Genomic DNA, 13,752 nt, shown 5'->3' with positions numbered 1-13,752 from the left:
ATGATTGCCCATCCTTTAAAAACTAATTTTTTCGATTGCCCATCCTTTAAAAATTAATTTAAAGGATTTCCCATCTTTTAAAAATTAATTTTGAGGATTGCCCACCCCTTAAAAATCAATTTAAACGATTGCCCATTCTTTAAAAACTAATTTTTTCGATTGCCCATCCTTTAAAAATTAATTTTTTTGATTGCCCATCTTTTAAAACTTAATTTTAATGATTGCCCATCCCTTAAAAACTAATTTTTTCGATTGCCCATCCTTTAAAAATTAATTTTTTCGATTGCCCATCTTTTAAAACTTAATTTTAATGATTGCCCATCCTTTAAAAAACTAATTTTTTCGATTGCCCATCTTTTAAAACTTAATTTTAACGATTGCCCATCTCTTAAAAATTAATATAAACGATTGCCCATCTCTTAAAAATTATTTTTTTCGATTGCCCACTCCTTAAAACTTAATTTTTTCGATTGCCCATCTCTTAAAAATTAAAATAAAGGATTGCCCATCTTTTAAAAATTAATTTTAAAGATTGCCCATCCTTTAAAAATCAATGTAAACGATTGCCCATCTCTTAAAAATTATTTTTTTCGAATGACCATGTTTTAAAAATTAATTTTACAATTGCCTTCCGTTTAAAAATAAATATTTTTAGGAAAATAGTTTTCCCACCTGATAAATTTTCACTTTACCATCCCATCCCTTAAAAATAAATATTAAAAATAAACGTTTGCCCATCTCTTAAATCTAAATACTAAAAATGTACACCTGTTGTGTTAAAATATCGCTTAACGAAATATAAACCTTTTAACATTAGTATGAATTATACTATAAAATGTTTAAAAAATCATGTTTGGACATGATTAAAATTTCTACCTGCTATAAATACGCTTTTCAACATTTTTACGATTGTAATTTTCGTTTATCTAATTATGCACCTACAATCATTCAACTACTTCCGCATAATATCATAAGGCAGGTGTCGGAACGAGACAGCTATACCGGGAAGAACCAGGAAAAAAACAAGCGCCGCTGTTAAAAACAGGAGCCAGACGGAGTGGCGCGCGATCTCAAAACTCAAGATCTAGGAATTTTTGTGGTTTACCCCGCCTCTCTGACGCCAAATTTCAGTGGCATTGTTTTTGTAAATCTTCACGGATCGCAAGTAACGAATTTCTGAGAGGACTTGCTGGCGCCTCTGCCTGTATTTTGTACAGTTCCGCGAATTGAAAAAATGTGCGTGGACGTCAAGGCCGACATGCTGGCGCCTCCTTATAATACAGGCGTTCAGCGATCCGTGAAGATTTACAAAAACAATGCCACTGAAATTTGGCGTCAGAGAGGCGGGGTAAACCACAAAAATTCCTAGATCTTGAGTTTTGAGATCGCGCGCCACTCCGTCTGGCTCCTGTTTTTAACAGCGGCGCTTGTTTTTTTCCTGGTTCTTCCCGGTATAGCTGTCTCGTTCCGACACCTGCCTTATGATATTATGCGGAAGTAGTTGAATGATTGTAGGTGCATAATTAGATAAACGAAAATTACAATCGTAAAAATGTTGAAAAGCGTATTTATAGCAGGTAGAAATTTTAATCATGTCCAAACATGATTTTTTAAACATTTTATAGTATAATTCATACTAATGTTAAAAGGTTTATATTTCGTTAAGCGATATTTTAACACAACAGGTGTACATTTTTAGTATTTAGATTTAAGAGATGGGCAAACGTTTATTTTTAATATTTATTTTTAAGGGATGGGATGGTAAAGTAAAAATTTATCAGGTGGGAAAACTATTTTCCTAAAAATATTTATTTTTAAACGGAAGGCAATTGTAAAATTAATTTTTAAAACATGGTCATTCGAAAAAAATAATTTTTAAGAGATGGGCAATCGTTTACATTGATTTTTAAAGGATGGGCAATCTTTAAAATTAATTTTTAAAAGATGGGCAATCCTCAAAATTAATTTTTAAGAGATGGGCAATCGAAAAAATTAAGTTTTAAGGAGTGGGCAATCGAAAAAAATAATTTTTAAGAGATGGGCAATCGAAAAAATTAAGTTTTAAGGAGTGGGCAATCGTTTAAATTGATTTTTAAAGGATGGGCAATCTTTAAAATTAATTTTTAAAAGATGGGCAATCCTTTATTTTAATTTTTAAGAGATGGGCAATCGAAAAAATTAAGTTTTAAGGAGTGGGCAATCGAAAAAAATAATTTTTAAGAGATGGGCAATCGTTTATATCAGCGATGGGCACGCAGAGGCTCAATTTGCTCACGCTGCTCAAACCGTTATCATTTTTCGGAGGCGCCAGCATGTCGCACAATTGCAGACGCACAAGTGCAGTGCTCGCGACCAGCGAACCGTGAAGATTTACAAAAACAACCACACTGACCTTTGGCGCAGGTAGCGAGCCCATCGCCGCGATCCCGAGTTTGCAACAACAAAACACAAGCGACCCGAACTCGCACATCGTCCCAAAAACAAGAACAATTTTAAAGGGACCTGCGCGGCTGGCGTTGACTTCTGCACTAAAGAAAAAAGATTGGATTTTTTTTGCAGTCGTTTTTCTTAGGCGGACATAAATGCACGCAAAAATGTCTGAAGATATTGATCTACTCAAAAAGTTTTTGTCAGTGTATTTTCTCGGCTCGCACATTCTGTGTGTCGCGTGGGTGCGACGCTTCGCGACGCTGGGGGTTGTTCTTGTTTTTTTTTTTCAGCGAGCTGCTGCTCAAACCGTTAGATCTCGTGCCCATCGCTGGTTTATATTAATTTTTAAGAGATGGGCAATCGTTAAAATTAAGTTTTAAAACAGCGATGGGCACGCAGTGGCTCAATTTGCTCACGCTGCTCAAACCGTTATCTTTTTTCGGAGGCGCCAGCATGTCGCACAATTGCAGACGCACAAGTGCAGTGCTCGCGACCAGCGAACCGTGAAGATATACAAAAACAACCACACTGACCTTTGGCGCAGGTAGCGAGCCCATCGCCGCGATCCCGAGTTTGCAACAACAAAACACAAGCGACCCGAACTCGCACATCGTCCCAAAAACAAGAACAATTTTAAAGGGACCTGTGCGGCTGGCGTTGACTTCTGCACTAAAGAAAAAAGATTGGACTTTTTTTGCAGTCGTTTTTCTTAGGCGGACATAAATGCACGTAAAAAAGGCTGAAGATATTGATCTACTCAAAAAGTTTTTGTCAGTGTATTTTCTCGGCTCGCACATTCTGTGTGTCGCGTGGGTGCGACGCTTCGCGACGCTGGGGCATGATACAATCATAGTAAAATAGTCATTATTAAAAAACCGCTAGGCTCATAATTTTGCAAAAATAAAGAGGCGACGTCAATAGAATGACTAATAGAATGAACCAATTTTTGATTCGCAGTGCAAAATATTAGCAGTTATTTTACGTTAAAATCAATGTTATGATTTTTTATTGTCCGGTACGCAGAGATATGAGAGCAAGTGTACATTTGTACGTATGTACGTACAGATTTATACAATTTTTTTGTTTCCATGTACATACACTTGCTCTCATACCTCAGGGAAATAAGTATATGTGCATTAACATTTTTTGAAAAAAAAAACATAAAATATTGATATTAGGTTTTTGATTAAATTTATTTATATTTCTGGGAAACATATTAACAAAAAAATAACAATATAGTTTTCGTAAACGTTTTGTTTAACTTTAAATTAAATAAAGAATATTCATTTCATATGAAATAAGTATATGTGCAAATTGGGATTATTCTGTTATTAATAGCGAGTAAGCTAAGAAGTGTGATCTAAAAATATTTTTTAGTCAGCGGAACGTAAGTAAAATATATTTTTTATCCTTGTATAATAAAATAATTAATATTAAGTTTAATTTAACGGTAGAATGCCCGTGGTTTACATTTGTCAAAGGACGATCGCGGCATGATCAAAGGACTTGCTGAATCTGGCCAGACCATTTCTTATATTGTTGCCAGATTAAATAGGCACAGGAATAAAATTAGTAACTTCCTTAAAAATCCGGAAAGTTATGGAAAAATAAAGCGAAGTGGCAGGCCCACTGAAATCGACGAGCGGTGCAAGGACGAATTCGGCATCTAGCTGTTCAAGACAACAAGTCTTGCATGGAGATAAAAGGTCAACTGAATCTTGAGATATCCAAACGACGTATAAAAAAAATTTTAAACCAAAAAAAAAAATGGTTACATATGGTTCACGCGACCCTATACCAAGGCTTTTAAAGCGCCACATAACCGCTCGTCCACAATTCGATGAGCAATACAAATTTTGGTCGAAGGAGTTTAAAAAAGTTTTATTTTCGGACGGAAAAAATTTAATTTTAATTAAAATAAAACTTTTTTAAACTCCTACCAAAATTTGTATTGCTCAGCGAATTGTGGACGAGCGGTTATGTGGCGCTTTAAAAGCCTTGGTATAGGGTCGCGTGAACCATATGTAACCATTTTTTTTTGGTTTAAAATTTTTTTTATACGTCGTTTGGATATCTCAAGATTCAGTTGACCTTTTATCTCCATGCAAGACTTGTTGTCTTGAACAGCTAGATGCCGAATTCGTCCTTGCACCGCTCGTCGATTTCAGTGGGCCTGCCACTTCGCTTTATTTTTCCATAACTTTCCGGATTTTTAAGGAAGTTACTAATTTTATTCCTGTGCCTATTTAATCTGGCAACAATATAAGAAATGGTCTGGCCAGATTCAGCAAGTCCTTTGATCATGCCGCGATCGTCCTTTGACAAATGTAAACCACGGGCATTCTACCGTTAAATTAAACTTAATATTAATTATTTTATTATACAAGGATAAAAAATATATTTTACTTACGTTCCGCTGACTAAAAAATATTTTTAGATCACACTTCTTAGCTTACTCGCTATCAATAACAGAATAATCCCAATTTGCACATATACTTATTTCATATGAAATGAATATTCTTTATTTAATTTAAAGTTAAACAAAACGTTTACGAAAACTATATTGTTATTTTTTTGTTAATATGTTTCCCAGCAATATAAATAAATTTAATCAAAAACCTAATATCAATATTTTATGTTTTTTTTTTCAAAAAATTTTAATGCACATATACTTATTTCCCTGAGGTATCTCTGCGTACAGGGCAATAAAAAATCATAACATTGACTTTAATGTCAAATAACTCTGCAAATATTTTGCACTGCGAATCAAAAATTGGTTCAATCTATTAGTCATTCAATTGACGTCTACTCTTTATATTTGCAGAATTGTGAGCCTAGCGGTTTTCTTATAATTACCATTTTACCCAAACCCCTTTAAAAATAGCAGTCTCAAAAGTTTGCGTACAGCAAAGAAGATCGTCTTTTAATGTCCAATGCAATTATATTTTTGTTTAAAGTTCGCTTTGATTCTTTGATTAATCAATTTTTAATGGGTAATATATGCATTTGTCACTATGGTGTCTAAGGGAAAGCAGATATGCGCTTACGAAAGAAAAATCATACTTAAACTGCATCTTAAAGGCAAAAGCTACAGGAAGATTGGAAAAACCATTGGCAGATCGCACTCATCTGTTCAAAGAGTTTTTACCAATTACGCAAAGTCGGGATCTATCTTATCAGCGCCCAGATCTGGCCGTCCAAGCAAGTTAATGAAAAGAGAAAAATAAAAAATTCTCCAACTAGTCCAGAACAATCCAAAATTAACAGCGCACAAGCTTAAATTGAAAGGTGAGGAATGGTTTTCCAAAACCGTATCAGATAATACCATACGACGGGCAATAAAAAAAGGTGGATATAAAAGCCGCGTGGCCAGAAGGAAAGCATATATTTCCGAAACTAATAAGAAAAAGCGATTGGATTTTGCAAATGACCACATAACGAAGCCATCCGAGTTTTGGAATAAAGTCTTTTTTTCGGACAAAAGCAAGTTCTGCATTTTCGGCATTAAGGGAAAAAAATTAGTGTGGCGGAAGAGTGGTACTGTCTTGAAAAGCAAACTTTAATGCCTACCGTAAAACATGGAGGAGGCAAAGTTGTGATATGGGGATGTATGGCGGCCAACGGCGTTGAAAATCTTTCCTTTATAGACTCAATTATGGACCATAGGGCCTATATTGACATACTGAAGGCTAATTTGGTTGAAAGTGATAGACGGTTAGGTCTGGAAGGGGATTTTATTTTTCAACAAGATAATGACCCGAAACACACTACCCACAATATCAAGCTTTGGCTTCTGTATAATACAAAAAAACAGTTGCGAATTCCTCCATAATCACCAGACTTGAATCCAATCGAACATTTGTGGGATCTTTTGGAGCGTCCTATACGGAAACGCATCATTACATCCGAACCTATGCTAAAGGCTGTAATCTTAGAGGAATGGCAGAAAATAACAGCAGAGGATATAAGAAAACTAGTGGAATCGATGCCTAAACGTCTGAGGGAAGTTTTGAAGACTAAAGGCTACCCGACAAGTTACTAATCAGTAAATAAATGGCGATATTCTTTGCTGTACGCAAACTTTTGAGACTGCTATTTTTAAATGGGTTTGGGTAAAATGGTCATTATAAGAAAACCGCTAGGCTCATAATTCTGCAAAAATAAGGAGGCGACGTCAATTGAATGACTAATAGATTGAACCAATTTTTGATTCGCAGTGCAAAATATTTGCAGAGTTATTTGACATTAAAGTCAATGTTATGATTTTTTATTGCCCTGTACGCAGAGATATGAGAGCAAGTGTACATATGTATACTAAATTGTGCGTAAGACCAACTTTTTAAAAGGTTTATAAAAAACTTACTCTGCAACATCGGGCTCATTTCCATCACTATTAGAACCAGATTTTTCTGGAAGGATACCATCTATGTTTAGTTGGTTGACCTAATATATATATTACAAATCATTAGGTTTTATAAAATTGTGAATCTAATAATTAATACCAGCTTTGAAACTTCCTGGTCTTCAGCTTTTTTAACCCAATCTGCCATGTTATATTTTACTAGATGAGGGCATCCAAGAAACACCGGAAAAATGTTTAGAGTGACCACGTTTACATAGGGATGTAAGTGTTTTAATATGAAAAATATATATCGATATATTCTTTAAATGACATATTATTTAGGGTATTCTCCATACGACTAATACTGTCATCTAAATGAAACAGTTGGGAAATTTCGAAGATGTGAAAATTGTGTTCCATAGAGGTACATTTGCATCCGACATTCGATTACAGATGATCGATCAGCTGTGTCACACTTAACACGTAAGCAAAGATGGCTGAAGCGCTGATATGGGAGTAAAATAAATAGTTTATCATCTATTTGGGTTTTCTAACAGCAGATTACACTAAATAAGCAAGCATGAATATAACGGAAAACACAAAAGAGTTTTTGGGCATGCTTGTAGCTTTGGCGCCACATATTAAATTCCAAATCTCATTTGTTTCTCGCCAAGTGTGTATACACTTTCGTAGTGATGGTCAAATTTTCAGAGTTGCACCGAAAAACTATCGCCTAACTATCGCCAAACAAACGGTCGTTACATTTAGATGCGCTTTGATGCAGGTCCAATTGAGAAAATTCGGAACGGCAAAACCTTATGGACCGTTTGTTCAACGGATGCCAGATGCGCTTTGACGGTGTGTGGGAAGACCCTATAACTTATAGGGTCTTCCCACACACCGTCAAAGCGCATCTACCGTCCGTTGAACAAACGGTCCATATGGTTTTGCCGTTCCGAATTTTCCCAAATGGACCGCCGTTAGAACTCGTTAAAATCTTTCCACTGTTTTTTTGGCGATAGTTAGGCGATAGTTTTTAGGTGCAACTCTGATTCTTCTTCTTAATTTGACCATTCACTACGAAAATGTAAACAAACTTGCGAGGAACAAATGAGATATGGAATTTAAAACGTGGCGCCAAAGCTACAAACATGCCCAAAATAGTTGTTGGCGTTTTTTCTGTATATTCTTGCCCCAATATGTCTCCAATTGTTACTATTTAATATAAACTGCCTGCCTCTACCTTATTTTAAAGATTTTGGATGCCTATACCACCTATAGATACTCTCCGGTGAATTTGCTCTTTGTTAGAGAAAAATCATTAGAAAAACTAAAATTCCTTGTCATTTAATTCATTTAAATTTATTGCGGATAAATTCTGACGCAATCTGTGCAATCTTTTGCTGTTGTACAACAGCCAAAATAGTTGGTAATTACTCCATTTCAAATTTACATCTGCCAATTCGACAGCCTTTGTTTACGTTTTCATGAGCCACAGCTGATCGAGCAGCTGTTCGGATGCCAGATGCATTTTGACGCTCTGTGGACTTTTCGCATCTGCGAAAAATCCCAAACGTTCCTCACAGATGCGCTATGTGGGAAGACCGTATCAAATACAAAAATTGAACATTTTCGATTTATTATTTTTAATTGTAATAATTTAGAAATCAATAATAGTTAATTTATTAGGAGTTATATTTCCGATATATATTTCAACTTTCGCATTCGACCTTCATCGAGTGCAGACGTGCTTACGGACGACCGCTACGCGGGGTTTATTCTCGAAGTGTTTTTTCATGGTGAAAAAGTAAATTCGGAACTCTAAACTACGTACTGTCAGCTAGGCCAAGCCCTACAGTGCGTATGACATACGGACACTAGTGCGTGAGACGTGTTTTTGAGCTGCAAAGTTCATTTATATGGTGCCACGCGTAACAAGCTCAAAATAATGAGCGGCGATCAAAAGAATGAGCGTAGAACCTCTGTAAACCAAAGAAACGGTGTTTTCTCTTATTTCTCAACTCGCGATATCGAAGCAGAAAAAACGTCTACCAAGCCCAACCCGGCTCTACTGACCGCCGACGGCACGAGAGCGCGCTCTTGCTCTCCCGCCCTACTTATTCCAGCTCCTACATCTTGGAGCTCCCAATGCCAAACCCCACCACCAGCGGCTTCGATGGAAGACGCACCAACAACAAGCAGAGCTGCAATTTCTGCAAACGCATCAAAAGCAACAGCAACAACTAAACCAACGACCAATATTGCGAAATCGGTGCCAACGGCCGCAGCGCAAAATACAATGGTAACAAAAACCGTGAGCTCCGATAAGCAACAAGCGGTTCCGGCCATACAGACTGGCATGGATCGCTACATCCAAATTAAGCGTAAGCTTAGCCCCCATAACACGGTTGGTAACAAGCCTAAGATCAACCGTGTCACCAAAAGCTACGACCCAAACAACACCAACAAATTTTCTCCGCTAGCAGCTGGTGAGAATAATGAAGCAGAGCTGGAGCAGGAGACTCAAAAACAGCCAAAGCCCCCACCTATATATATAAGGGAGAAAAGTTCAAACGCCCTGGTCAACAAAATTGTTGCGGTGGTCGGGGACGGAAACTTTCATGTTGTTCCGATTATTAAAGGGAACATCTGCGAAACCAAAGTTCAAACCAAAACAGAAGAACACTTTCGAGCTGTGTCTAATTACCTGCAGGAAGCAAAAAAGAGCTTTTACACCTACCAACTAAAAAGCAGCAAGGGACTGCAAGTAGTGCTGAAAGGAATTGAACCAGATGTCGCCCCCTCCGAGATACTAGAAGCCCTGAAAGGCAAGGGTTTCTTTGCCAAGAATGTTAGCAACATTATCAACAAAAACAAAAAGCCGCAACCTCTTTTCAAAGTCGAACTTGAGCCAGACAGTAAAGCCCTAAAGAAGAATGAAGTTCACCCGATCTACAAGTTGCAGTTCCTACTGCATCGAAGAATCACCGTGGAAGAACCTCACAAACGCAACGGTCCTGTGCAATGCACAAACTGCCAGGAGTATGGTCATACAAGGACATACTGCACCCTTCGGTCAGTCTGCGTAGTCTGTGGAGACTTCCACAACTCCGCACACTGCCCTGCGAACAAAGAAGACCCCAACACGAAAAAATGTGGAAACTGCGGAGGAAACCATACAGCTAACTACAGAGGCTGTGAGGTCTACAAGGAGCTGAAGAGTCGCATGCGAAGAGCGACAGCTACACGCCAACAAAATACACAAAATGTGTATTTTAATTCAAAAACTACTCCAGATGTATTTTTTGCCAAAGCAGCCAGATCTTCTTTTGGTCCGCTAAATGCCCCCACGGGCATCTCCTACGCCGAAGCTCTACGGACAGGTATGCAAAATCCACTCCCCTCAAACTCAGTAAATGCTCAGCAGGCCCCAGAGAAGCCACAAAACAACATGGAATCCATGATGGTGACCATGCAACAAAGCATGATGGAACTCATGTCATTTATGAAAACGACCATGCAAACGCTCGTCCAGAATCAGAATATGGTGATACAGCTGCTCGTAGCACAACAGTCAAAATAATCAATGTCCAATCTACGTATATCCACGTGGAATGCCAACGGCGTCTCACGGCATAAACTTGAACTAACACAATTTCTAAACGAAAACCACATCGACGCCATGCTATTGGTTGAAACGCACCTCACAAGCAGATACAACTTTCATATAAGAGGTTATACCTTCTACCGCACAGATCATCCAGATGGTAAAGCCCACGGCGGGACTGGCATCCTTATCAGAGAACGCATCAAACACCACTTCCACCAAAGGTTTGCAACAAATTACCTGCAAGCTACGTCCATAAAAGTGCAGTCAGGTAACGGCAACCTTTGCATTGCTGCTGTCTACTGCCCACCTCGCTTTACAATCTCTGAAGGTCAATTCATGGATTTTTACAACTCACTTGGAGATCGATTTATAGCTGCAGGAGATTACAACGCCAAGCATACGCATTGGGGATCCCGCCTCGTGACCCCCAAGGGAAGACAACTGTACAACGCTCTCATCAATGTGAGAAATAAGCTGGACTACGTTTCCCCTGGTAGCCCCACATATTGGCCAGCAGACCCCAGAAAGATACCCGATCTAATTGACTTCGCGGTGACAAAAAACATCCCACGCAATCTAATAAACGCCAAGGCCCTTCCAGACCTTTCTTCAGATCACTCGCCGCTGTTGATAACCCTCCTTCAAAGCCCAGAATCTACGGATCGCCCCTATAGGCTGACGTCGCACAGAACCAATTGGATGAAATACAAAAAGTTTGTGAGTTCCCACATTGAGCTAGCCCCCCAGCTCAATACTGAAACCGACATCGACTCCTCCACCTCCGCACTGGAAGAGGTACTTGTGACTGCAGCCAGAATCTCAACACCACAACAGACGGATGTGCAAAAAATCAAATTCAAAACGAACCAGCAAATTGAACAGCTTATCCAAGAAAAGAGGCGTCTGCGACGGGCGTGGCAAACCAATAGATCGCCAAGCACAAAGCAACGTCTAAATGAAGCCACACGCAAACTAAGCCGGGCCCTGAAGCAAGATGCCGAAAAAGCACAATTAAGATATATTGAAAAACTCTCGCCAACCAGCACAAAGCATCCCTTATGGAGAGCTCACCCAAATTTAAGCTCACCGGCTGAAACCATCACCCCGATAAGAAAGTCATCTGGTTGCTGGGCCCGCAGCGACAAAGACAGAGCCGAAACTTTTGCCTCACATCTCCAGGGCGTTTTCCAGCCGAACCCTGCTGCAAATCCATTTGATCTACCGCAAATCCACACTGAAACGGAATCTACTCCAGAATCATTTCGTCCGAACGAGATAACGAAGGTCATCAGGGAACTGAAGCCGAAAAAGGCTCCCGGCGTTGACCTAATAACTCAAAAAATGATAATTGAACTTCCGAATTGTGCTATTGAGGTCATCTGTAAAATCTTCAATGGGATCATAAGTCTCGGCCATTACCCAACGAAATGGAAAAAATCTATAATTATAATGATACCGAAGCCCGGAAAAGACCACACGATTCCGTCATCTTACCGACCAATAAGTCTACTATCATGCTTGTCCAAGTTATTTGAAAAATGCCTACTAAAGCGCATAATCCCTTATCTGGGAGCTCACAATATTATCCCAGCTCATCAATTTGGCTTCAGAGAAAAACATGGAACTATCGAGCAAGTTAGCAGAATAACATCAGAAATTCGCACAGCCTTCGAGCATCGAGAATATTGCAGCGCGATATTTCTCGACGTTTCTCAAGCATTCGACCGCGTCTGGCTCAACGGCCTCATGCACAAAATAAAAACACTCTTGCCGGTATACACACACAAATTACTTGAGTCGTATCTCTACAACAGAGTCTTCGCAGTGAGGTGCAACGCAACAACATCCGGCACCTATTCAATCGAAGCTGGAGTCCCACAAGGAAGTGCACTTGGGCCTACCCTATTTGTTCTATACACAGCGGATATCCCCACAAGCGACCAGCTAACATTATCCACTTTCGCTGATGACACTGCGATCCTCAGCCGTTCCAGATGCCCAGTCCGTGCAACAGCCCAGCTCGCCAACCACCTCAAGGTAGTCGAGAAGTGGCTATCTGATTGGCGTATTAAAATAAATGAACAAAAGTGTAAGCACATAACGTTCACCCTCAACAGACAAACATGCCCCCCGCTCTACCTGAACAGCACACTGATCCCCGAAGTCAACGTGGTAACGTACCTGGGCGTCCACCTGGACAGACGCCTAACATGGCGAAGACATATTGAATGCAAGAAACTTCATCTAAAAATAAAAGCCAGCAGCCTCCACTGGCTCATAAACTCCCGATCGCCCCTGTGTCTGGACTACAAGGTCCTGCTCTACAACTCCACACTAAAGCCAATATGGACGTATGGCTCCCAGCTCTGGGGGAACGCGTGCAGTACCAATCTAGACATCATACAGCGCGCCCAATCAAAAATCCTGAGAACTATCACTGGGGCACCATGGTATATTCGCAACGAAAACATCCACAGGGATCTCGGCATTCCTGCAGTTAAGAACGAAATAGAAAAACAAAAAGCGTCCTACAAGGAAAAACTCTCCACCCATCCAAATCCTTTAGCAAGGGACTTGATACGAGTCTCCAGAAGAAGCCGCCTACTACGTAACGACCATCCAACCCAGCCATAATTACTCAGGGCCATCTACTCTGTACCAGTCTCATGACTGCTAGTTAGGTAGTATTGTAAGATTTGATACACTTATTGTTAGTCTCATAAATGAGAAGATTCAATAAATAAAAGCAAAGCATAAAAAAAAAAAAAAAAAAAAAATATTTCCGATGTCATATACAAGGAGAAAACACCTATAAATTTAAATACAAATATCGATAGATAATATGTTCTTTACATATTATATATATATTTAAAAATTAAAACCAATTAACATTACTTTCGGTTTTAATCAATTATTGAATTTTAAAAAAATATTGATTTTCTAAAAATCGATTTATAAATAAATGAATTTTTTTAAAGCATGCCGGTTTTCGATTTTACCTACGACTAAATGAACATCCCGACGCACGTCGCGTAAAACCCCGAACAGTCTACGTGTTCTTATTTCGAGTGCATTTCAGCTTAAAGCCGGCCCCCTCGCGGGGGCCAGACGGATTTTTGTTTCAAATTTCTGTGCCGAAATCCAAATTGTGTGTTTAAATAAATGCAATAGCCACAGTGAGAATTTAATTCAGAATAGTTCTCAATTCCGTTTCGTTCGCTAGCATTTATTTACATTTACATACATATTCAATTCAGTCCACTCCACAAGACTACAATCGCTGTCAACATTGAAATTTCCCCAATCCTAGAAATTATCTCCAAGTAATTTCTAGAAAAGAAATACGGGTTACGAAATTCCGGAAATGTTG

At 38.9% G+C, this 13,752-nt stretch overlaps 1 protein-coding gene across 4 annotated transcripts in view; it reads right to left on the bottom strand.

Annotated features, from left to right (window-relative positions):
* Dbp80 (putative ATP-dependent RNA helicase Dbp80) overlaps positions 1–7,055 on the bottom strand; it is a 170,741-nt gene extending 163,686 nt beyond the window's left edge. For 3 of the 4 annotated variants that reach the window (XM_041776432.2, XM_041776431.2, XM_070284903.1), the window contains exons 1-2: positions 6,933–7,055; positions 6,794–6,873 (exon numbers count right to left, since the gene is read on the bottom strand). In XM_041776432.2, coding sequence (XP_041632366.1) covers positions 6,794–6,873; positions 6,933–6,980 — 128 coding nt within the window. In that variant the 5' untranslated portion in view covers positions 6,981–7,055. Of the gene's footprint in view, positions 1–6,793; positions 6,874–6,932 lie in introns of those variants that run through there. The other variant, XM_070284904.1, reaches the window with a different exon arrangement.
* Between the last annotated feature and the right edge of the window lie 6,697 nt (positions 7,056–13,752).

This window comes from Drosophila kikkawai, chromosome 3L (genome assembly GCF_030179895.1).
Source record: "Drosophila kikkawai strain 14028-0561.14 chromosome 3L, DkikHiC1v2, whole genome shotgun sequence".
In the NCBI taxonomy this organism is placed as follows: domain Eukaryota; kingdom Metazoa; phylum Arthropoda; class Insecta; order Diptera; family Drosophilidae; genus Drosophila; species Drosophila kikkawai.
This window is presented reverse-complemented; position numbering and strand designations above follow the sequence as displayed.